Source organism: Elephantulus edwardii, unplaced genomic scaffold (assembly GCF_000299155.1).
Source record: "Elephantulus edwardii isolate Elephantulus edwardi_28Jun2011 unplaced genomic scaffold, EleEdw1.0 scaffold00171, whole genome shotgun sequence".
Classification (NCBI taxonomy): Eukaryota; Metazoa; Chordata; class Mammalia; order Macroscelidea; family Macroscelididae; genus Elephantulus; species Elephantulus edwardii.
In genome coordinates this window covers 567,498-592,299 of record NW_006399921.1, presented here as the reverse complement: position 1 = coordinate 592,299, position 24,802 = coordinate 567,498, and the positions used below count along the sequence as shown (strand labels likewise).

The following is a 24,802-nucleotide window of genomic DNA, read 5'->3' as shown; positions in this document are numbered from 1 at the left end:
ATATAATCCACTCTGCAACCCTCATTGCATACTCCTACGATAAAAATAATGCCCTAAAATATAATACTTTTAGACTAACATTTCTTAAGGGCTTGACCTCTCCAGATACGTGAACCTCTAAGGACTATGGATTTTGCCTCAAGTTACTCATGTAAATGTCCAGAATTGTATTAGAGCCCAAGTTGAGTGGCTTCTTCATTGTCCCCTCCCCAGAACTTGTTGTTGGGGTAAGTGGCAGGCGGATGTGCTCTTTGTTCACAAATTTGTTGCACCTGCATACACTCCCCATGGCCAGTAAGCTGAAGTTGAAGTGCTGTAGCCAGAGACTTAGAACAGTGACTAATTCCAGATTCCCCTGATTCAGAGGATGACTCCAAAAATAATGTTTGGGCCCTGATTGTTAGAATACCATGTGGTGCTGATTCTCTTCTATTTTGAACTAATAAGACCACCTCTCTGCAGGATTACAACTGTTTCAAGGCTCCCCAGTTTAAGAAACATGAGGGTAAACTGAGATCCAATTAGAGGAAAGAAAACCCCGTGGCTGAGGAATACATACCACAGTGTGAAAGAAAAGACTGAGACATTACAGAAATGTTAAAATATCCTGAGGGAGGACATAGACCTGTTCCTCTCTACCCAAGAGGATAGAGATGGGACCTTTGGAAGGATGTCTCAGGAAACAGCTTGAGCTTGAAAACTTAATTGTCCTAAAGTGAAATGCCACATCCTCACCTAATGACTTTGCCTGTCATCTGAAGCCAAAGAGCTCAGTTTAAACAAAGAATTGGTTGAGACATCATAGGGGAAATGATGTCTTAACTTCCGAATATAGGTTTGAGGAATGAGGATAATTTCACTTGAGAAATGGAAGCTAAGGTTAGATCTAGGACTAACTTCGTCTCAAGTCTGGGACGATGTAGCCAAGGAAAATGCTATGAAGTATGTATAGTGTAGTCGATTATTAAAAACAATCCTAAGGAAGAACTTCCTGATAGTAGCAAGAATGATAAGAAAGGCCTCAAAGGTAAACCCTGGAATTATGTAACCACAGCTGTATTTTAAATTAGGTTTTTGGGTGGCTGGCATTTATGTGAAACTACCTGATTTACTGGCTTCTAATAGTCTCTTTTATGGTAAAAGTTCTGTGGTTTTTAACATTATGAGCCATTTTCATCCTGCTTCAGCTTTTGTTTCTAGTAGACAGACAAGTCAGAACTGAGTTTCAATCTAGAGGGTCCAGGTGGGGTTGACCACTGTTGTAGTCAAGGTAAGGGGGGAGAGCCATGAGTGAGGGGTGCACTGTGAAGCTGTTTTTTTCTCCCCACCTGGACAGCCCTGAATCAGACTGTGAAGCCTGACACTTTGTTGTGACAGACCTACAGCCACCTTGTGGTGCCTCTGGTGTTTTGGCCCGACTAGTGGGAGCTAGTGATGCTGAATTAGCTATACATAAGCCCAGACTGAGTAACTCTTGTTTCTGAGTCCTTTGCCTGACTTAAATCTTAGTCATTCTGTCTCAGAAATGTTACTTCTCTCAGAAAGTAAGAGCTTCCTCTATACTCTCTCCTCTGACATCTTTGTCAGGGTTAGGTGGAGTTCTGTTTTGCTTATTTTGTTTTTTTCTCACAACAGAAAAGTCAAAGCTCAAAGAGAAACTGTTTGCCTCCAAATCTTGTATGGGGATGAGCAGTGTGAAAGGAAGCCTGATCTTCTGGATTCTCAACCTCAATTCCCTTGTACCTGTTTCTAAATCCTGTGACAGGTGATGAGGGGCTACGTTTTGGTTATCACATGGAGTTTGTTGATTGAATCTATGTCTGCCACCCACACACAACTGTAAGCTCTTTAAAGATGTCTCCAATGCCTAGAATATTACCTGGCAGGGACCATAATGAAAATCAGTTGCTGTGAAGTGGATTGTGATATATGGAGGTCCTGGACCTGTGAAAGTAGAACCGTCTGTGCTTAAAATCCTCAGCAGATGTTTGTTGAATGGATGGGGAAGGGCTTTTGGTGGGATGGGGAGGGCCAATTGATGAGCAAACTTAGAAAAAGCTGGACATTCTAGTCCGTTGGCTCCTCCTGGCTTTGTTCCTATGGTCTGTGTCGTCTCAGTGGATGGGAAGTCACTTTGAAAGAAGGACCTTCCGAGGGTAGTTTAGCTCTTTCCTGCTTTCACAAAGTATGGTTGCCCATGGATTAGGACCGGGATTTACCTTGAGTGGTGTAATAGATTTGGAGTAGAATGGTTGTGATTCCATTTAAAAGTATTTATTGAGTTCCCTGATTCATGACTTCATGAATAAATGGTTGATATGTAATGCTTTAAATATATCTTAAATATATACTATATTTTTTTAAAGTATTTATTGAGTCCTTACTATGTAGATACAAAGGACCATGACACACAATGGTCCTCATCCTGTGTTGGCATTAAGATATGAAAGAAAAAGTTAGAGCACATAGTGGGTGTTAAATAAAAGTTTATTGGATTATAGGGACTCAGCAAAATGAATGTCTAAAGACTGTTAGCTCACAGGTCACTGGACAATGATGGGTAAATAAATGAAATGTCACTGAGAAGTCCTTTGGAGGTGCCCAAGCGAGTATGAGACTGCCTGGTGAATGCTGTCACTGGACATATCAGGCAGAGGCAGGGCCGCTGTGTTCAGACCACTGCAGAAGGTGCTTCCTTCTGGTTAGAATGTACGTGTTGTGAAGACTGACACCTCTTCCCAGCTGCACCCTGTGATTTCCGATCAGCTCAGCACACCCAGCAGGACTGTCCTCAGACGTTAGCTAGGTGTTTCTCTTTCTATGAACAGTCTCAAAAAAAGGAAATTGCTCAACACCAGGTCCCTATGTTTCGTTTCATTTCTCCTGATTCATCTTAAGTACTCTTCTATCTTCCCAGCCCTGTGGAAGCAGGGCTGCATTAAATATGTGGATGGCAGCAAACTGTATTCTTTCTTGAATCATTGCCTGGGCAGGAAGGATGGACTTTAGACATGGAATTAACTAAGAATCACATTCCACCTTGACACTTTCGCTCCATGAGCAGTTCTTGCCTGCCCTTTTCTTTAGAGATACACTCTAATTAGATATATGCTTTGTAAAATGCTGTTTCTCGCCCCAGGAATATAGAAGATGGAGATAGCACACAGAATGATGAAGCTGTTTTTCTTGGGCATAAAACAATTCAAGGTGCCAACTGCTACCGCCGTGATATTTAGGCCAAGTGACCAGGCCAGTGAAAGGCCTCAAAGTGATGTCATCTTTTATTTTCATGGTGCCAAATGTCAGAATAAGGGCCAATGAACTGATGTAATAAGAAAGCAGATTTAGGGCCAGTTTAAGAAAGAAGTATCTTAGCAGAGTTCCCCAATAATTATAAAATACCATCCGAAATGTGCTGCCTCCAAGACCATTCTAAATCATGGTGATTCGCCCTCAGATTTTTGTGACTGTAAATCTTAATGGGAACTGAGAACCTCATCTTTCTTTCCCAGAGCAGCTAGTGGGTTCAAACCGCTGACCTCATAGCTAGGAAGCCAACACATATCCTGCAGCACCACCAGCACTTTTTAACAACCATTGAAAGGCTTTAGAGAGAGCTGATCTCTTTATTCATGCACTGATTCATGTATGAGCCCAGTGCATACTGCCAGATTATTCTGCTAAAAGCCATGGGCACCGTAAGAAGCAGTGTGGTTAAGGTCTCAGGTCCTGCGACAAGCAGCTAAGGAGCCCTGGGGGCATAGTCCTCAGTATGTTGCACTGCTCTCCAGAAGGCAAGATACTTCCCGCTCTTGTTCAACATCTTGAAGGTGAAAACCCTTAGAGTGGGGAGTTTACTTTAGATAATCTCCCAAGGCAGGCTGCCCCAGGAGGTCACATTTGAGCTGTAAAGAAAGCAGCTATTTAGACTGTTTTGACTGAAGGCAAGGGATCAAGCACCGATATCCTAGGGCAGGGATGAGCTTGGCATGTTGGAGGCCACAATAGAGGATTGGAGTAGCACAATATGGAGATGAAGAAGCAGTCTTCTAAGTTTTGATTACAGGAAGAGTCAGAGACCTGCTTATTAAATACTCCCCTTAAGTGTTAGGAGCTTTTCTTTCTGGAAGGTTAAGAAAGGCGAGTCCAGTGGATCTGATGCTCAAATATGTCAGAGATGAGGATAGGTCTGGGTTCAGCTCCATTGTCATAAGGTCACTGTGAGTCATACTTGACTCAACGACACCTAACAACAACGACATGAACCCTTCTGCTAAAACATTACAGGCCTGACTGCTGGTATTGAAACTGTAGTCACATCCATGCTTTCAAAGAATGTTTTCATTCATTCCTCTCCAAAATATCCACAGAGATAGCTGGAACTCTGACTTGTCCTTCAGCTCTGCTAGGACCCAAACAAACATTTGGTTTTTGTAGGAAGCGGGAAACTGGGTCATGCTGTATTGGCATTTCAGGCATGGAGTCCTAGTTCAATTGCGGGCCTTGGTCTCCATGGAAATGGAAAAGAGTGTTTGTTATGCCCGTTCCTGGATTGAATTCCAAACTGTGGCGCTCAACAGAAGCAGCAGGAAAACCAGAGGGTGGAGAAGTGGCTGCAGCCACTGCACTGAGGGATCAGTCTCTTCCCTTTGGGTTCAAGTAAGAAAGGCAGGCAAACGTTGCCTACTTCCCTCTCCACCTGTTACATCTCCGCACAAAGGATACCAGTGGGAGGCTCACTAAAATTTCCCTTTAATGGTTGACCAAAGGCTTAAGCCACATCTTCATGTTATTAATAAACTGACCGCCAACAAATTCTCTGCTTTCCACCATGATAATGGACTATCCCATGGCCTGCCAAAAGAACAGGCATTTATATCTTGGGGAAAGTGCAGCCATTGTGTTCCTTTGGGGCAAGGATGACAAAGCTTTGTCACTCATACTTTGGGAATGTTGCTAGAAGAGGCTGTTCTTTGTAGAAGGACATCTTGCCTGGGGAAGACCCTCAATGTGACTGCAGCTGTGGTGTTAGAGATGAGTACCGAGTATCCCATGGACTACCAAAAAGAACAAACGAATGTGTCCTGGAGAAGGCGTTCCTTAGAGAGGAGCATGATGAAGCATCCTCTCACATATTTTGGGCATGTTAGGATGGCTTTTTCTTAGAAAGGGACAATATGCTCAGAAAGGTGGAGGGTTAGCAGAAGAGAGAAAAGCCCTCATCAAGATGGATTGATACAGTGACAGTAGCAGTGAGTCTGAGGATGTCAGAGATGATAGCACGGGATAGGACAGGGTTCAGCTCTATGGTTCGTAGGTTCGCTGAGAGTCTTACTTGATAGCAGCAATTTGTTATGTTGACATAACAACAACAAGAAGAATGAGATTATGCCTATGTATTAAATTAGTTTGCTGGCAGCCAATGTTTTGGATAGACTCTTGTCACTTTTCAATCTGTTTGTAAGATTAAGCTACTTAGAGAAGGAAGAGTCAGTAATTGGAGCTTGTTGGATGTAGGAAAAGACCCAATAGTCGGCAGAATATCCACAGAGATGGCAACAAGTGGAAAGTTCAGAAAAAGTGAGGGAGGGTCTTGGCCACTGGCAAAAGTGTGAGCAAATACTTGGCTAACCAATGGTTAGGGCAGAGTCTAGAGAATTGCCAGCAGGCCATTTGTAACTTGTCTTACATATTGAATAGTCTAGTTCTACCTCCTTTGTTCCAGCTCTCACACTGAGCCTGTCCAGGGACACTCTGTATACATCATCCAAAGACCTAAATTGGAAAACCACCACGTTCAGGAAACTGCAGTCCTAGCAGAGGAGATAAAGGAGATGTCCGGATCTTGCTCTTGTGGTAGTGCCGACGGAGACTCCTTCTGTGTGAGGATCTTCAGTTGGCATTTGTTTGCACCCTTTCCTTCCCCACCTCTTGTGCAGAGCTGCCTGCTGTTGAAGCCAGTGGACAGTGTGGCACACTGCAGCAAGGCTGGGAAGCTGCCCCAAGCTGGCATTTTGTTTTGATTTTATTGTTTGGTTGTTGTTGTTTTAAAATAAGTATGTCTCTTGGCAAGTGTCTGGCTCCTTTCTTCAACCAGGTAATAATCACTGTTTTTATGTAAAAGGCAGAGTTGGCCTTTCCCCTAAAGAGGAACCCAGACCCAGTGAACCCAGACCCAGTGGCACTAAGTTGTCCCCACGTAATTGCTGCTGTTAGCTGCCATTGACCTTGGTCCATGTACCAAGCCAAGCACATGGAATCAGACATTATCCTGTCCTGTGCCACCTCTGTGATTGGCTGAGGATTGAGCTGCTGTGATCCGTAAGGCTGTTATTGGTGGGTTTTCACCAATGGGAGGAGATCATCAGGTAGTTCTTTTTAATCCTTAGCGTAGGAGCTGTGCTGAAATCTGCTCAGCATCATAGCTACATGCAAACTTCCCCTGACAGGTGGGTGCTAACTGTGCTTGGGGTGCCTTGCCAGAATCAAATCTGGATCCTCCTCATGGAAGACATCAATTCTACCAATGAACTATCACTGCCCTAGGCACACAAAAAGAGGGTTTCTTTACTCTCCTCTTAAGGAGAAGAGCACTGCATTTCACATCCTTTCAAACCTTTGTCCCATCTGTTGTTGTTATGTACTGTCGAGTTGCCTGTGACTCATAGTGACCCTATGTACAACAGCCCTAAACTCTGCTCTATCCTGTGCCAATTTCACTGTCTCCAACACACCTACCCTCATTACCCCAGTCACTGAATCCATCCATCTCATCGAGGGTCTTCCTCTCCTATACTGTCCCTCCACCCTACCAAGCGTGGCATCCCTTTTCAAGAACTGGTCCATCCTGGCAACATGTCTAAATTAAGTCAGATGAAGCTTCAGAATACTTGCCTCCAAGGAGCAGTCTGGTTTAACCCTCTCCAGGACAAACCTGTTCTTTCTCTTAGCAGTCCATGGTATATTCATTATTCTTCTCCAATACCACAGCTCAAAGGAATCAATTCTTATGTCATCCCTAGTCATTGTAGCAAGTGATTACAAAGACCATAGCCTGTATCAGGCGCACCTTAGTCTCCAGACTGACATCATTGCTCTTCAGTACTGTGGAGAGATCTCTGACAGCAGACTTTCCCAATGTAATACGTCTTTTAATTTCCTGGCTGCTGGCGCCAAGAGTGTTGACTGTGGAGCCAAGCTAACTAAGGCTGTTTACAATGTCAGTCTAGTTATCCTAAAAATTCTTTCAGAGGAAGGAGAAGTAAGTGAGACTTGCAGTGCAGGCAATGTGGGTCTACATGGCAGATGAATCTAATTAGCTGCTTGATGGATAATCATGTCAACTCTCTGGACCTATGTTTCCTTCTCTGTAACTGTGACAAGATTGGACTGGATGAGCTTCCCAGCTGTTTCTGTGAACCAATGACCTCTTAATTTTCCATGGGTGCTAAGATCATGACATCCAGGGGGAGTATCAAAAGGGGTAACAAAAGTCTCTAGGGTCCTGTTTTCTTAGGGAGGGAATATGCAAGGGAAAACTGAGGCCCTGCTGGAATATGATTGGAACCTTTCATTCCTTCCTATACATTTTGGTTCTTTGGTTGGGTTTTTGGGGTTTTTTTTTGGTGGTGGTGTTTTGTTGGTTTTTTTTTTTTTTGCATCTGTCCTTCTCACCTACCATGCTGTGGTCCTGTGAGGGGAGAGAAAAACTAGAAATTTCTGCTAAACAATAAGCAAGAATACAGAGAAGAATTGAGAAAGTAACCTTTTTTGTGTGTCCTAATAAACTCAGGATTTGGTACTTGTTAAGGTGAGCAGACCGACTAATGGTGGCATTTCCAGGCAGCATGTAAATTCCATGCAAATGCTATGCAGATACACTTGCCTGTCTTCCTATCCCGGACTCTTGTGCTTGTGCTGTGTGTGAAAGGATTCATAATGCAGCTGGCCAATGCATGTAGTTATTTGTGGTGGTTTTATAAAGAACTGAAGAGGATTATTGATGTGATTTTGGAATCAGCACTGTGGAACAGTCAGTCATCTATTAGGTGTTAGTGACCAGATGCCAGAGTCAGTGGTGACCAGTCCGAGATAAAACTAGGGAAGATGGAAGTGCTTGCCTGTGGGTTTGAACACGAAGCTAAAAGAAGGTGGCACTGTCTGCTCAGGTACTGAACCATAGCCTTACTTTCTACCTTGAATTATATCCTCATGCCCAGCCCCTATCAGCTTAATTAGAGATTATTCTACATTGGCACATTGGGCCAAAGATAAGTAGTGCAAATGAGTCCTACTCCCAACCTGGCAGACACCAAACAGCAGATCCTCAAGGAGTTGTAAGCAGGTCTCTGGCACCTGAGGCAGAGATGCCATTAGCTCATATTTCTAATACAATTGTTCCTTGGAAGTAATCAAACCAAATCTATGCCACTGAGTCAATTCTGATTCACAGTGACCCTGAAGGACAGAGTGGAAATGTCCCATTGGATTTCCAAGGCTAAATTGTCAGCAAAGTTGACTGCCACATCTTTTTCCTGTGGAGCTACTGGTGGGTTTAAATCACCAACCTTTTGATTGGCAGCCAGGTGCTTTAACCGTTGCCCCACCAAAATGCCTTTTCTTGGGAGTTAGAGTATGTGCCTTCAAATCAGAACCGACCCTTCAGTGTGTTTTCAGAGGCAGTAAATTGCACAGAAGGAAATTGTTCATGTTTCTCCCATAGAGCAGCTGGTGGATTCAAACCATGTACCTTGGGGTTCTCAGTGCAGCTCCTTACCACTAGGCCTTCAGAACTCCTTAAGCTTTCGGGTACAACAGAATCCCCTGTGAGGCTTGTTTCAAGTGCAGGTTCTTAAGTCCATCTCCTGAGCATTTTCAGTCATTGAATATGGACAGGAGTCTGCACTGTAACTCACACCTCAAGTAGTCCTGTCCTCTGAGAAGGAGTACTCAGGAACGTTCAGAGCCTTTCTCCATCACCCTCTGAGTGCGACAAGAATATCTACTCCATGTTTTAAAGAGAAGAGCCTTCTTGGTATTAGCAGTGTTTTATTGAGCATTTACTATATGAAAGCCACTATGTTAAATATTACATTTGTTATTTAAGATATAACTCTGAGAAGATTAATATTATAGCCTCTGTTTCTCAGTGAAAAGAGAGAGGCTCTGAAGCCTGGAAAGCACCATTAGGTGCCAGAGCTAGGATCCACACGTGGGCCTGTTGAACCTGGAGATGGGCTATTAATCATACTCTGCTGCCCACTCGGGCCTTCAGCAAACAAAAGCTGCATTTGAAGCTGGCTTACTAATTTCCCATTAAATTCTCTTTCTATTAGGTGGGAGTGCTCTAGGATCTATTAGACTGTAAAAATGACCACTGAGCCCATTCCGGCTGGAATTTGATCCTCTAGGTCACTGTAGGACTGGACTTAGGAGAAATGATAGTGAATATGAAGTGTCTGGGTGTTGGGGAGGAGAGGGGAGAGACTGGCTAGGAGTGGCCCAGGGCTGGGGAAGCGTGCGGGACGGTACACTGTGGCAAGAAAGTTGCTGCTGAAATCTGAAAAGATGGAGGGAGACGAGTCCAGGGTGATGGGCATATATTTTGCAATCCATGGAGCTGAAATGATTGATTTCTCTGTAAGAAAACAAGTTAACATGAACGAGGAATACTGGAACACCATCTACCTATTCTGTTCTGTTCAGAGCTCCATAAACTGCATGGGCGGCTGATCAGGGAGCTGGCTTGCTGACAAAGCTGGTGCCACCCCTGGGGTTAAGGATGAGAAAAGAAAGCTCAGCGAAGGGCTAGAACACCCACCCTGTCTCAGAGTCCCGGCAGAAAGAGCCCTTGCCCTCTTCCCCTAGGTCTTTCTCACGGGCTTCTGCTATAGGAAATAGGAGCAAATGATACCTAGCTTGAGGTGTTGGGGTAAGACTTAAGGAAGTGTTCCTTACTAGCAAGGGTGTGGTACAAATAGTTGACACATTCAGCTAATAATCAAAGAGTAGAAGGTTCAAGTCTGTCCAGAGGCACCTCCAAAGAAAGAACTGATGATCTTTCAAAGAAAGAAAAGTCAGCCATTGCAAACCCTATAAAGCACAGCTTTATGCTGACACGCATGAGGTCACCACAGGTCAGAACTTGATGGCAGGAGTTTATTTATTAGCCAGCTAACGAAGGAAGAACTTAAATGGTCCATGTCTTATATAGGTCTTAAAAATGAGAGAGATAGGGAAATCAGTGAATGACTTGTAGGTTCACTGAGCAGATTACTGATGGGACGTGTATAATCTGTTTAGTGGAGTGTTAGTGAGCCAATTCTTGGGAAGAGTTGTCAATTACAGGACTCTCTTAAGTATCACTTGGAGCATGTTACGCTCCAAAAACACATAGTTGCTTTTAGCATGTTCGAGGTTGTTAACAGCTTTAGTTTGCTCAGGTCCACAATCAACAGTTTTGGTACTAGCAGCCAGGAAATTAAAAGACGAATTGTGTTGGGAAAGTCTGTTGTCAGAGACCTCTCCAAAGTACTGCAGAGCTACCATGTCAATCTGGAGAGTAAGGTGTGCCTGATACGGGCCATGATCTTTGCAATTACTTGGCTATGAGTCAGAAAGCTGGACAATGACTAGGGATGATAGGAGAATTGATGCCTTTGAGCTGTGGGCTGGAGAAGAGTATTGAATACACCATGGGCTGCTAGCAGAACAAACAAGTTCATCCTAGAGAGGGTGAGACCAGGCTGCTCCTTTGAGACAAGGATTCTGAAGCTTTGTCTTACATACTTTGGACATGTTGCAAGGAGAGACCAGTCCTTGAAGAGGGGCCTCATGCTTTGGAGGGTGGAGGAACAGCGCAGGAGAGGAAGACCCTTGATTAGATGGATTGATTCAGTGACTGGGGTAATGGGGGTAGGTGTTCAGAGACAGTAAGGTGGACACAGGATAGAGCAGGGTTTAGGGCTGTTGTACATGGGGTCACTATGAGTCACAGGCAACTTGACAACACACAGCAACAACCTTTACGCTAATGGTTTTTTTGTTTTCCTTCTCACTACCACACCCTCCCTGGCCCCTCTACTCCTCTCCTGGCTAACTCCAGCAGTTCTCAGAACTCAGCTCACGTCTGGATTAGCTGCTCTCACTTTCTCCATACTCCTGTCACACCACCTGCTGCTTGTAGTGGAGCAATGTGTACATGCCCCAGGCACGAGACTCCAGTATGAACTCAAATGCCACAGTCCTTAGTAAACATTTGTGGAACAAAGAGTTAGAGAAGAAGTTGTATCACACTGGCCAGACATTTGGACCTCTCTGTTCTCAGGTTCCTCAGATGTGAGGTTGAGAGCTGGATGTACTTGTTCTAAAACGCTGCAGGAGTCTTAATCCAACAGCCCACTCAGTACCTGTCTTCCTTCTCTTCCTGCAGAAGCTCTAGGTCTTTCCTAGCTTTAAAAACCTCCAGATTTTGACATAAACAGTGCTACTGTTAAAGATTCTAACCGATTCATTAATCTGTAGAGTTTGTTTAAACATACATAAGATACCTGGAAATTAGTTTTAGTTGTTTGGACATCCAAATCTATGTGACAATGAGATGACTTTTCAGAGTTTGAGAGACCCAAGAAAACTTAATAATGCTTTTGCTGAGTTACATGTATATAGCTCAAAATGGAGTGGAGGATCAGAATGGAGGTGAAACATCAAAAGATAAGGGGGGCTTAGATCTTAACCTTATGTTTTACCAAGTGTAAATATTTGTCGAGTTGTCGTAAGGTGACTTAAGGAAGGCATTCCTGAGAGAAAGGAGGATAGGACATGGATAAGTAGAGAACATAGCATGAAAGTCTGTAAATTTGCCTTGATGGCAGAAGCAGAGGTTGTGCTAGGAGGAGCAGCAGCCACGTAATGAGTTTCCAGAGGTAGACCAGAGCGAGCTAACTGAGAAACTTATATGCTATAGTCAGTAAGACTGAGTCAAAATAGGGCAGGATTCTGAGCTGTTGTACATAGAGTCACTGGGAGTAGCAGGTGATTCAATGATACATAATTACACAACAACATATGCCATAGGATGGCGATAATTGGAGAATTTATATTCTATAATTTGGATTTCTGATTGTGTTCTAAAGGAAACCCTGAAAGGACAAAACCCCTAACACTGTGGTTTTCAAAAGTTTTCTTTTCAGGTTTACTTTGACAGCAAAAAAGAAAATGGTTTGGAGAGTGGAGGTGTGAAGATTGCTTCCTGTCTTCTGTCCTTCCATTTATCCTTTCATTCATCTGTCCCCTCACTCCCCAAACAAACATCATTGAGTGCTTGGTTCAGAGAACAAGCTCTATAATCAGACATGCCTCCATTTCCAATCCGGTCCAGCCATCTCCTATTACGTGACTTTGGGCGAGCTACTCAGCCTGTTAAGAATTGGGTTTTATCACCTGTAAAAAGATTTATAATAATGTCCACTGTTATTTGTTAGGTTGATTGGGAAGTATAAGTGAGATAAAAACTTAAGAAATGCTGGCCTAATGCCAGGAACTCATAAACATCCAACAAGGTTTAGCTATTTTTATTGCTATTGACAAATTGGAAGTATCACTTGTTAATATCTATAAAATGGAGCTGTTGTTGTACCATTGAGGATTGTAGTAGGTCTTAGCTCTAATACCACAGAAACTATGTTAAATGCTCCTGTCAGTCAGCAGGTGCTGTCTAGTAAAGCTTAGAGAAGGTGTAAGCGTGTCTTGAAGGGTGAACAGGAATCTATCTGACAGGCAGACAGAGAGGGGAGAGGTGAGTTGTTGATGAGTCTAAGGATTGGAGACTGACAATGTTTATTATGAAAACCTGACCTAATGTGTAGGGTTGTAATGTGGAAACTCTTCAGGAGAACATAGTGAGTACTAAAATACAGACAGGTTTCAAATTGTGATCAGGAGAGAACTTTTATTCCATGCTGAGTAGCTGGGGCTTTGGGATTTCGTAGGGGACCAGAAAGAGCGTTGGAAGATGTAACTATTGGGATGTGAGAATATAGAAGCAGGGGGCACTTGGAGGCTATCAGAAGAGTTGAGGCAAAGGCACCAAGAGTCTGAACTCCAAAGGGTTCAGGGGTGAAAGTTAAGGAGCTTGCAGGGGTGTGTTTTTAGGGTGAATGGAAGGAAAGATTGATTTGCAGCCAGGGAGAGAAATGATAATGTCCTTTGAATGGGGCAGGAGTGAGAGGCTTGGGAGGAAACATGCAGCTCTGTTTGGAGCTGGAGCTGCACATGAGACAGCCATCTGGCGGAAATATGCACTTGGAGGCGGATAGTAGACTGAAGCTCACAAGTGTGACCAGGGCTGGAAATGGGCAGAGGGGCCCTGTGCTTGCAGATATAGTCGAAATCACATAGAGAGATAAGGGATCTACCTCTGAGAAAGGGCCAAATTTGAGGTCAGATACTGAGAGAGGAACTGGTGGCAGAGTTGAGAAGAGAACTTGAAAAGAGAGAGATTGGGTGTGACCTGTTCAGAAGAGGAAAGATCTGGAAGAAGGGAGTCAGCTGTCTTAAAGACAGGAGAGACTGAAGTCTCTACTTGTAAATAGCAGTGCGAGTTGATTGGCTCATGTGTTGAAGACAGTCAAGTAGTACCATAATGTTAAGTAGATAACATGCCCATATAAATAATAAAGCATAAAACATAGCACACATAGGAAATTAATGGTACAGTGGCTTGTATGGGCTGCACAAGAGAGCAAGAACAACAATATGTAACACATGCATTATTTGCATAAAAATAGGATAACCAGATCCTTAAGTAGCATCCATAGGGTGGCCTGGAGGGGGAACTTAGAAGAGGAAACCTCATGGATATTGCCAACATTCAGTATGAGATGTTGTTTGAGATCATTGGAATGAGTTTTCCTCTGGGGTATATTTTTGTAGGGGAGATCTTTCACTTAAATATCTTCTTACCAGCCATTTATTACCTGGGTTTCAGAATTTGGAGAAAGATAAAGAGATCTTTTTTCCATTTCAGAGTCTGGAATGACCATGTTGAAGATGTCACTTATCTGAAAGAGAAAGGGCAACTGTGCGTTTGTTTTGCCTGAGATGGGCATACGCTTGACTTGTTATCCGCACTCTTGCACTTTTTTGGTTGGAGTCAGGACTAAGGCTACTCTTCCATCTAAGTGATTCTGACACAATTTGATGTTTGTAATAGTTGGCCTGGAACTGGCCCAAGAAAAAAGACATCACCACAGAGAGTGAATATTTGGGTCTAATCTCCAATTTGCATCCCCTAAAGAGCGTGCTTGCCTCCACTCCTGAGACTCGGCTCCTTCACCTGGGGACCATGACTTCCTTTCTCTGGGCTTTATAGGAGTAAATGAACGCAGAGAGGATAAGGGATAGTGGAAGATGGGGAGATTGAAGGGACCCTTTTGTAAGAGACATCTTAAGCTTTCTGACACTAGTTTCTCATAGTATTAGGAATGTGATTCTAAATATAAATTGTGTTTTAGGATGAAGTGAAACACTGGGCCTTGCTTACTTTTCTTCCATGGAATCCCTGGGTGATGCAAATGGAGGCTCAGCTGCTGAGCGGTTGATAAGATAGTTCAAGTCCACCCAGAGGCATCTGGGGAAAAGACCTGATATCCATCTCCAGAAAAATCTGTTGAGCTCAGTTCTACTCTGACTCACACAGGTTTCCAAGAGTTAGAATTGACTCAGTGTCAACTGGTTTGTCTATGTCCTCTAGTCACATTTTTCTTCTATGATCCTTTTTTTTTTTTTTTTTGGCCCCAGCTTCCTAAGTTTCCTTCCAAAGCTTACAGCATTATTCACTACCGCCAACCCTTTTCTCTACTTCCTTTCCCCTGTGCTTGTTAATTTCGAATTTATCCTTCATCCCCTCTTCTCATCACTGTGGAGACCCATACCCAGGCAGAAGGAAATTTTTGTTCAAAGGGACATGATTTTCATTGCAAATAGATCCAGTAGGATATCTGGGCTTGCAGATGGATCTTCATGCAAATGACAGTATTCCCTACCCTGCTCTCCCCTCCCTCCGGAAAGGCTGGATGGAGCTTCCCAAGAGTGAGTCCCCTTGGTTGTGGAATATCCCCAAGTTTGGCCCTGCTTTCTGACTGCTGAATAGGTGGGACACTTTTTATTCTCTACCGTATGCTTTTTGCTTTCTGGTTCCCTACCTCTTTCCCAGAACACTGCCTCTTCCCTCCTAACCTGCCTCCTTTCTACAGCCCTTTCCTTTCCCCATTCTGAGTAAAGCAAACACCTGTTAGAATTGAACCTTCAGTTTTTCTCTCCACCATCATTCTCCTTGTCATTAGCAACAGAAGCTGAACAACAGTTAATAAATATTTGCATTGCTCATAGGCCTTGAGGTAGGTAAATTTGGTTTTGTGGTGAGCTTAGGCTGCCTGTTGAAAATGAATTTTGGGGAAGTACTTATGGTATGGGTGTATCACTGTTGTGTTTATGTCTGTCCCAACAAGGGAAGCAGGAACTAAATGGCTTGCAAGGGAATTAGTTACAAGTCTGAAGAGCCACGTTTTCTTTCTCCGCTCTCTAGGATCACAGGACACTTAGCTAATCTTTGCTACGCATTGGTGCTCATTTTAAAAATGGGGATTAGGATGCTTCCCGTTACTGACTTCGTAGAATCTTTGAGGAGCCCAGTGCAATATATTGGTGAATTCTTTTGAAGAGCAGTATTATTACTGTTTCTTTTGTCAACTAAAACGTGCCAACAAAATGTTGAAACTGGACTTGGAGCACTAACAGTGTTAGAGGATTACGAATGAATCTTATAGCTCTTACATTGTGTGTCCTCATGAATCCCTGGCAATAGGGGCTCAAACAATATTGGGTGAATAGATAACTATCCAAGTGTCCGATTGCCCTGCGTCCCCTTTTCTCATTCTTATTTCACGTTGGCACCACTGCCCTCTCCTGGCGAGCAGCAGCATTACAGTGCAGGCGAGTTCATCAATGGGCCCCTACCCTGTGTTCTCTTCCAGCGCCCGTGCCCAGGTGCCCAGAGCTGGCTCCCCTGATCCCCGCGGGCCTCCAATCACTGACGGCTTGTCTTTCCTCCTCCCCATTCCACCCCACTCCCTTTCTCCACCTACCCCTGCAGCACTGCCAGTAACTCGAACCGCAGCACGCCGGCCTGTTCTCCCATCCTCCGGAAGCGGTCCCGCTCGCCAACCCCGCAGAACGTGGACGGAGACACCATGGTGGAGAAGGGCTCGGACCACTCCTCGGACAAGTCCCCGTCCACGCCGGAGCAGGGCGTGCAGCGGAGCTGCTCCTCACAGTCCGGCAGAAGCGGTGGCAAGAATTCCAAGGTGAGGTGCCCCTGCAAGGGCGCCTGCACTGAAGTTGGTTTTGGGGGTAGGAAGTGTGAAACAGAGATCCCCTTCCTCTAAGGCTTTATGTAGTCGAATATCCAGAGTGTCCCAGAGATGGTCCTTGTTTTCCAAGGTGAGGGTGGGGCGATCCGGAAAGAACCTCGTTAAATGCCCTCTGAGCTATGCAGGCAGAGGAAGACCAACGGGCTATGAAATTATCCCACTAGATTCTCCTGGAGAGAGCTTCCTGCTTAAGAGCAAGGGGAGAGGTCCAGGGGCTGGAGGAGGGCTGCTGGACCCTGCACCCCTTGTCACATCTGTTCCCTAGGCCTAGGAAAGAGGGGCCCATTACTTGGGACAGGTATGTGGCCAGGAACTTTGCAAAATATCCTTTTAAATACCCTTTTAAACTCCTTCTGCCAGTCACCTGCCTTGGTGCTAATTTACCTGCTGCTCACCTGGCAGAGAGTTCAGGGACAGGTCCCCTTTACTCCTCCCCAGGATGTCACCATTACAGCCTTAGCCTTCAGCCAAGGATACCCTTAAAACAGGCCCCCGTTGGGGCTGGGTGGTGATGTTCCCTCGAGAAGCTGCTCATCATCTCGAATGGCATTCAAGGCCCTGGGAACAGGGTAGGGTCCCATCCCCCCGCCCCCGGGAGGCACAGGGGTACCTTTCCACCGAATTTGTCTTTTGATTTCTTGTTCTTCCTCTTCTTCCCCACCATTTCCCCAAATACCTTCTTTGCATGCATGGTCTTAGTCTCACAAGCGCCTCTCAAAAGTAAGCCATCTTTTGTCTCTGTCTTTTTATCTCCCTTCTAGTGTTGACTGTCTGTAGTGCTCAGCACCCCGCTCCCCTCCATCCCTCCCAGTTCTGGCCCATATGTCTTGCTTGGGCACTTTTCCCAGAAGGGCCAGCCCCACTGCTGCCACACTGGCCGTTTGGTGTGAAGTTAGGAGGGATCGTTCTGCCTGTCCCCAAAGTTGGAGAACTGACCCATCCTGCCGCACCCCTTCCCCCAGGATGTCTTTGCCTGCTACCCAAAATGGCATCTGGCTAGGAGTTATGACTCCTCCCTCTTCTTACACAGTGTGTCTCAGTAGTGGGGTCATGTGAGGGATTAGTGCCATTCCTTTGAGGAAAGGTAGGACCCCTCTCTCTATCCTGCAGGTACAGCTACTCCCCATGGTGCGGTGAGTCTGCATCCCCAGAAGTGGTTGGGACTAGCTAGAGAAGTTGATTGAGGGTTAAGTTCCAATAGGTGACATGTTCAATAGCAGTAAGTCAAGAGCTCTCCCTAGCATGCTCTTGTACTCTCTGAGAGTGACTCAACTTGACTGCCCCTTTAATGCTGCCACCCACACTCCAGCCCAGAGACCGTGGTGTTCTTCGGCTCCTGGGTTACGATCAGAGGGCAGAATGTTTCCAGCAGCGGGCATGGGGCCAGCAACACCTGGAGGCTGGAGAAAATTGACCATCACCCCTGCCAGGCCCTGCAAAGATGTGGCCGGGCCCAGGAGGCAAAGCCAGAGTCGGCCCACGAGTTCAGAGCACTGATGAGAACTTGGAATGAGTGGAGGGTGAGCAGTAGGTATTTTAGAAGGGAAAGACTTGGGAAATGATACCCGTAGGGAGAAGGGGTGGGAGGTAGCCTGAAGAAGAGAAAGCTGAGAGATAACTTAATAACAGTCTCTAGTCTCTGGGAGCATTTTTGGGAGGAAGAGAGTCAGCAGCTGTTTTTTCCTGAGGCAGGAATAAGAGGCTACAGGGCTGTTCTTGCAAACTGTGACCTTCAAGTGAAAAGTACTTCTTGACTCTGAGGCATTTGGGTGGCTTGTCAGGCTGTGGAGAGGGGAGGCTGAACTCATCCTGGGGTGTGGAAGCTGGCAGACCACTCTGTCAGATACAGATGTGGAGACAGGTACTGAGATGACCTAGCCAGCCCCTCCCGCACCCTTCACACCACTAGCTTGGCTAATACGGAGACAAGAAGGCTGATGCCACCTGATTCAGATCGTTCCTTCTCCCTGCTTCTTCTTAGAGCCTTGGTATGCTTTTCTATTTTGTAATGAAATCCCAAGCCTCCTTTGTCTCTTACCCCTTGTCTAGCCAGTTACCCCATAGGTTTTATTATGATCTTTAGTTAGCACCTGTTTTAGTGAAGTGATGGATGGAGGTAATAAGTAATCCAGGTAGCAGGGTTTTGCTTTGTCTTTTAAAAACTTCTTAAATGGCAGGTTTTCAGAGAACGGGAGAGCAAAGACCATGTCCCTGTACCCAGGTCATCGAGACGGGGAGATAAGGAAAGTGCCAGATTACGTTCAGATCAATCACATACCCCTGTTGGCAAGTCTTTTGGGATGTCCCACGAATTCTGAGTCAGGAAGAGCTGTCTGTGTTAGGGAGCCGAGAATCATTCAGTGAGCAGGTGGCTCCAAGCCTGACAAGAAAGCCCTCTGAGAAGGATTTTACAGAGGTAAAAATGAAGGTTCCTGAAGGTCCAAGAGTTACGTGTAGATGGGGAGCTAATCTCATCTCTTGTCACGAAAGTGAAGGGGAGGTGACTGAAGAGATTGAGCTGAACATTCACCCTCCCTGTGCACACAAGTCTGACTTCTTAGTTATGGGGACCAGCTCCCCAGCCCCATTTTCTCATTATTCATTACCAGCACCACTCTACTGTCAAGGGCGAGAAGATAGGACCTGCCTGCTGGGGTGTGGGGACTCTGCTGGCCCTGGTGGGATTGATAGCAGCTGTGGAATGTCTGTGAATTGCAGTACAAGCTGGCTTCAGATCAGTGACATGAGAAATCAGGATCTGTGCAGTTTGAGGCCTGGGACAGAGTGAGGGAAAGAAGCCAGTGCAGTGAGGGGAGATGAGGAGGCTCTGTTGGTAAGTGGGAGCATTACCTCCAGCCAGTGAACATTGTCTCGGGTAGACCAGATGGGTTCATGGCTGTGACTCTCACAGTCAGAGTGGTCCTCAGCCAGCCAGCCAGCTTACCCCCTGTCTCTTGCCCACCACCTACAAGTGATGTCCTTATTTTTTTGAGAGAATTGGACATTGTCTCTACATCTTGGCATAACCCTAGAATCAGTCACAAGGCACAATGTCTGCTTCCTTCTTTTGGCCACTGAGTCTCTATTTGTTTATATATACAGGTTGGAGTAGGTCATCAATGAGACCTCCGTCCTGTGAATCTGCATTGTACTGCTGATGCTGACCCCTGCTACTCATTGTTATGCAGTGCTGCCCAAAGGAGGGACCAGAAGACTCAAAATCCCAAAATACCTTGAGCTTCTGTCACCACCCAGCTTCTGCTCTGCAATAATGGCTTTCGGCCACTAGAGGGAGGCAGGAACTTCTCTCCTGCTCCCATCCGCTCCAGAAATGGAGCTGGTATCTCTCAAGCTGGGATCAAACCCTTGGGTTTTGCGCAGCAATATGAACCCAGTGGGTGTGCACTAGCACATCTGGCCCTGATACCCTACTTCCCCTGTGTTTGATTTTTCTTGTGTGTGTTTTGTTTTCTCAATTCTAATTTTTGTGGTTTTCTTTCCAGTATGACAGACTTAACCTGATCAAAGTAAGAAGTCATTTATCCTCCAAATCCCACTAAGTCTAGAGCTACGCTAGTCCTCAGCCCTTCTCTTCTGCCCCTGATCCCACTTGCCAGACTCCTGGAAGCTTTGCACTGAGGCAGGAAACCATGTCACAGAAACTTGGGTCTGTTTCTGGGCTCGGCATTCCTTTAGGAGCTTGCTCATCAAACCTTGTAGGAAAGTTAGTAGTAGTGTCTTTTGCTCAATTCTCCATTCGCAAACAGCTTTCATCCCTGACTCTACCCCTTTCTGTTCAGCCAAATCCACTAACAGCCTTTCAGAATGCCCACCCCCTGGGCTCCCTGACTCTACTCCTTCCTTCCTTGGGGCCTGTCCTCAAGGATGGCCGGAGCAGGCAGCGTCACAGTTGCACAGTGAAGGCCTCTCCTCTCACCCTCAGGCCAGCACCCTGGACTGCCCTGCCTGCCGTGGGACTGGCTCCTGCCCTGGACTCAGTCCCAGCAAAGCAGCACAATGGAGAGGCTGGGAGAGATCAGGAACTTCTGCCCCTAGTGGACATTTTTGGAAGATACCTCATGGTGATGGTACAGTCTCAAGCTGAGTCTAGTACAAAATCTTCACTTTGGAGAATTCTTTGTCACATTTCTTCCCAGCACTTTCAAGTACATATTCTTAATCTCCTTTACAAAGGAGCAGATACTCCATACCTTCCAACAGCTAGATAGAGACAGGACAGGGGTTTCCTAGTTGAAGCTTCCTTTCTTCTTTTTTTTTTTTTGAAAGCTTCTTGCTGATCTTTTGTATCGTTCCAATTTTAGTATATGTGCTGCCGAAGCGAGCACGAAGCTTCCTTTCTGTATTCTGCAGTTCTTTGACCCAAACAGATTCACAAAGTACAAGAGTTGATGTGCCAGTGTGTGCTCAAGGAAATGGATTTCTGTTGTCTTGAGGGTGGTGAGAGAACCCACTGGGCCAGCTCATTGTTACCCCATTGCCTCTTTGATTCTTCCACAGATGCCAGGACAGCGGGACAGGGGGACTGAAGGGTGTACGGCAGAGGTCTCAGCTGTGAAGTAACTTTGATTTAACAAAGCACAGGGAGAGTGTAGGGTGGTTGAGGCTGGCAGTACCCTGAGTGCATCCCTTCTGCTCTGGGAAGCTGTACTTTCCTCACTGTCAGTGCAACCTCTTGGCCTATGACCTCAGCTGTGTGTGGAAGCCCAGCTCCTGTGTGAGGGTCTGTGAGTCAAGGAGCCCCATGTTACAGACCTATTCTAGGATATGCAGCCAAGGGTCCCCTCCTGCCTCTTTTGGAAGTGGCTTAAATGCTGTAGAGGCTGATTCTCAGCTCCAGGTTCAGCTTCTTGAATGATGAAAAAGTTGATTTTACCAGGATTTAGCCTTTTTCTTGCTAAGAAATTTCTGGGCTGGAAGAGAGATTAAAGCCATTATGGAAGTTTGCGACTTCCTTTAGGCCAAAGGACCCAGTGACCTTAGAGAGCAGTTGGGAGTGCCTGGTGTCTGTCCTGTGGCTGTATTCTGACTAGTGAGGTCAGCGTGGGGAGAAAGTGTGGCTTCTGCCCATACTTACCCCCTCAGTGCCCCGCCTCCAGTTCCTTTGCTGACTCTCAGAGTGGAGGTGGACGGTGCTAGTTGGGAGAGCCTGGGAGGTCAGTCACGCAGCTGTCACAGTCATCAATCCCACAGTACCACCACACTCACCTGTCCTCAGGGGCACAGTCTTCCCCCCTGCTGGACACATACTGTGCGGACATCTGAGGCAGGGGCTCAGAACCAGGTGGAGGAGGTGAGTCGGCTAATACCTGCGCTATTGACCTATAGGCAGCATTGCCCTCTAGTGGTTTACACCTTAACCACACACTCAGCAAGCTTTCAAAAAAAAAAACTAGAATATTTCAGTCTAAACCTATTGGACCTCTACCTCGTGGGATGCTAGCTGTGCGTGTGTCTGTCTGTCTAGGCAGGATGTGCAGTATAAGGAGTGAAGACAGACAAGGCACCATCGTAATATCTCTCGCATTTGCTTTAGACTCTGTGAACGCGAAGCTGAGTTTTCTATTCCAGGAGCTGAGCAGAGAAGGCTTGGCTTCTGGATCGGGGTGGAGTTTGTGTTGAGTGAGATTCCCAGAGAGTTGGAGAAGACTTTTACCTGTGTCCACCTCCCTCCCCATGCAGGCCACTGCCCCACCATTTCGCTTAGGAGCTCAGTCAGGTATTGGGTTGGAAGAGGAGATTTACTTCTCCACGTCTTAGGGCTAGTGTGGAAGAGCTTTAGGCAGCCTCTTTTCTTCTGGTCTCCCCTCAGAGTACCCCATCCTGCCTTCTGCTGGTTGGGGGCGGGCTGTGACTTGGAGCAGAAGGCTGAGATGGTCTCTCCCTGGACTTTGCTTCTGGTCAGGGCCCACTTGGGGACTGAGTCTTGAGGATGCCAACAGTGCATCCCTCACCCCCATCAGAAGAACCTTGTGATGGGGCTCTGACTCCCTCCTGGTCGAGCTATAGCTGGTGCTGCCGCTGCCTGCCACCCCAATTGCGGTGGGGCTTCCAGCATGGATTGCTCCTGGGCCTCCTTTCTGGGGCTGCCTTGAGAAAGGAGGACCCTCTGGAGCAGCAACCGGGGAAGCATTCAGCTGCATTGGGCTCCTCCTCCCCACCCGCCCTCTGCTGTCTGTGTAACCTGTCCTCCGGGCTGGGGACGCCCTGGCCATTCCTGCCACCTCTTCCCTGACTAACTTTACCTTCTCTCATTTTTATCCTTTCAGAAAAGCCAGAGTTGGTATAATGTAAGTATTCCCATTTCTCTTCTTGCTGGGTACACATGATTGGGTGGAGGAGGGCAGCGGGTGAGGGCATGAAGTGGTATGGAGGACCACACAGCTCCCCTGTGAGATTGTACACAAAGAGGGGGGCAGGAAGATGGGCTCCCTCCTTTCCACCCGCCCACCCCCATCTCCACCTCCCTAAAACCAGAAAAAGTACTTCTCTTCTGTAGTCATCTAGGACATGCGAGGAGAGGAATGCATTCATCCAGGGAGACCAAATCCCGCACCCTCCACTAAAGGCTCTTCTGGCTTAAAGGAGAAAACTGGTCAGAAAGTGTATGTGTCCCCAGCTCAGACAGAATTATGGGACAGGGGAAGCCCTGGTGCCCAAACCTAAGGCCTAAGCTTCTTCCCCTTGGCCTAGACAGTTAGGTGGAAATGCCACCAGAAAACCTTGCTCTGTTAGTAAAGCGACTGTGCCATTTAACAGCATTTGATTGCTGCCCCAAGCACCTCTCAATACTTCCAAGGACAGATTCCTATCTAGAAGACACACACTGCTCTTGACTCAGTGAGGAAAGTGGAGGGAGCTGTTTGATAGTTTCTTTTTGGAGGCAAGGATGATGAAGCTTTATCTCACATATTTTGGGCATGTTGTTAGGAGGGACTCATCCTTAGAGAAGGACTTCATGCTTAGAAATGTGGAAGGTCAATGAAAAAGGAAGACCTTCTTCAATGAGGTGAATTGACACAGTGACTGTAACAGTGGGCTCAAGTGTGTTGGACATGATGAGGCTAGCACAGGATAGGACAGGACAGGACATGGTTTGGATCCATAGGGTCACTGTGAGTCCTAGTTGACTTGATGGCTTCTAACAACAGCTGATTAAAGTTCCTTAGCTCTTGGCCTGCCCTGGAGCACTTAACTTTCAGGACTGCACAAAGAAGGTCTGGGGTGTGGAACCATCACTTAACCCCCACTGAGTCTGCCTCGCTCAGCTCTCTGATTGGGTCAATGAATGCCATTCCCCTTCCCCTCAGCACCAGAGTTCTGCTTCCTCCCAGGAGTTACAGACCTGGAGTCAGCATAGCGTAGGGTGAAACTGGGTATGAAGACAGATGCAGGAGAAAGGCTTGAGTCCAAAATCTCTTTCTTTCTCTTTCTTTCTCTCTCTCTGTCTCTCTCCCTCCTTCCCTCTCTCTCTCCTTTCTTCCTTCTCTCTCTCTCCTCTCTCTCCCCCTCCCTCCCTCTTTTCCCCTCCTTCTCTCTCTCTCCTCTCTTTGCTCTCTCCCCCCTCTTTTTCCCTCCTTCTTTCTCTCTCTCCTCTTTCTCTCCCTCCTTCTCTCTCTCTCTCTCTCTCTCTCTCTCTCTCTTCCACACAGTGCCCAGTGATTCCCCAAGGTGAAGCATGTATTGATTAGCCATGTGGGTTTAAACCTGCAGCTGCTGTGTGACCTGCCCATGCTGGGTACTGTTGACTGATCAGGAGGCAGAAGTTGGAGGTACTGACAGGAGGAGAGTTGAGGACTGAGGATGGCCTGGGGTGGAAGAGATATCATAGCTCCCCACAGCCTGCTCCCCAGCTGTCCCTACCCTTCCTGTCCACACTCTGCATAGGGTCCAGATCTCTGATCTCTGGGATATAAAACTCATAATGGAGCTCTACTTTTTTGGAAGTGGTCCCAGCTCAGGCTGTTGAGGGGCATCCGACATCCTTCACTCAGCAACCTGTTCCCCTCCTCGGCCCGCCCTTTTTCAGCCCGCCCTTTTTCAGTGTGAAGACTGAGAGCCTGTAGAGGGGAATGGCGAACAGTGGTCACACACGTTCCCAAGGGCGCTACAGTCAAGCTGGCTCCCACTCCAGAGTGTATAAGTTGGGACTTGGGACTCCTAGCGCCCCTCTCGCGAGTGTCTGAGACTTTAAATCTTCTCTTGTGGGACTTGTTGACGGATTTGAACCTTGGTGACATGACTTTTTGGGCTAGCAGCTCTGCTCTATTGCTCCACTACCAGAACTTACCCAAATCTAGACCCCAATCTAATCTCTCCTTGTTGATAATACCCTTCGCCCTCACTCTATGCCT

The 24,802-nt window shown here is 46.3% G+C and overlaps 1 protein-coding gene across 2 annotated transcripts in view; it reads left to right on the top strand.

Annotated features, from left to right (window-relative positions):
• The window catches only part of GRAMD1B (GRAM domain containing 1B), a 118,857-nt gene that overhangs the window by 58,233 nt on the left and 35,822 nt on the right, over positions 1-24,802 (top strand). The window contains exons 2-4 of one of the 2 annotated variants that reach the window (XM_006895601.1): positions 16,154-16,364; positions 17,130-17,150; positions 22,718-22,738. In XM_006895601.1, the coding sequence (XP_006895663.1) occupies positions 16,154-16,364; positions 17,130-17,150; positions 22,718-22,738 (253 nt within the window). The remainder of the gene's footprint in view (positions 1-16,153; positions 16,365-17,129; positions 17,151-22,717; positions 22,739-24,802) is intronic. The other variant, XM_006895602.1, reaches the window with a different exon arrangement.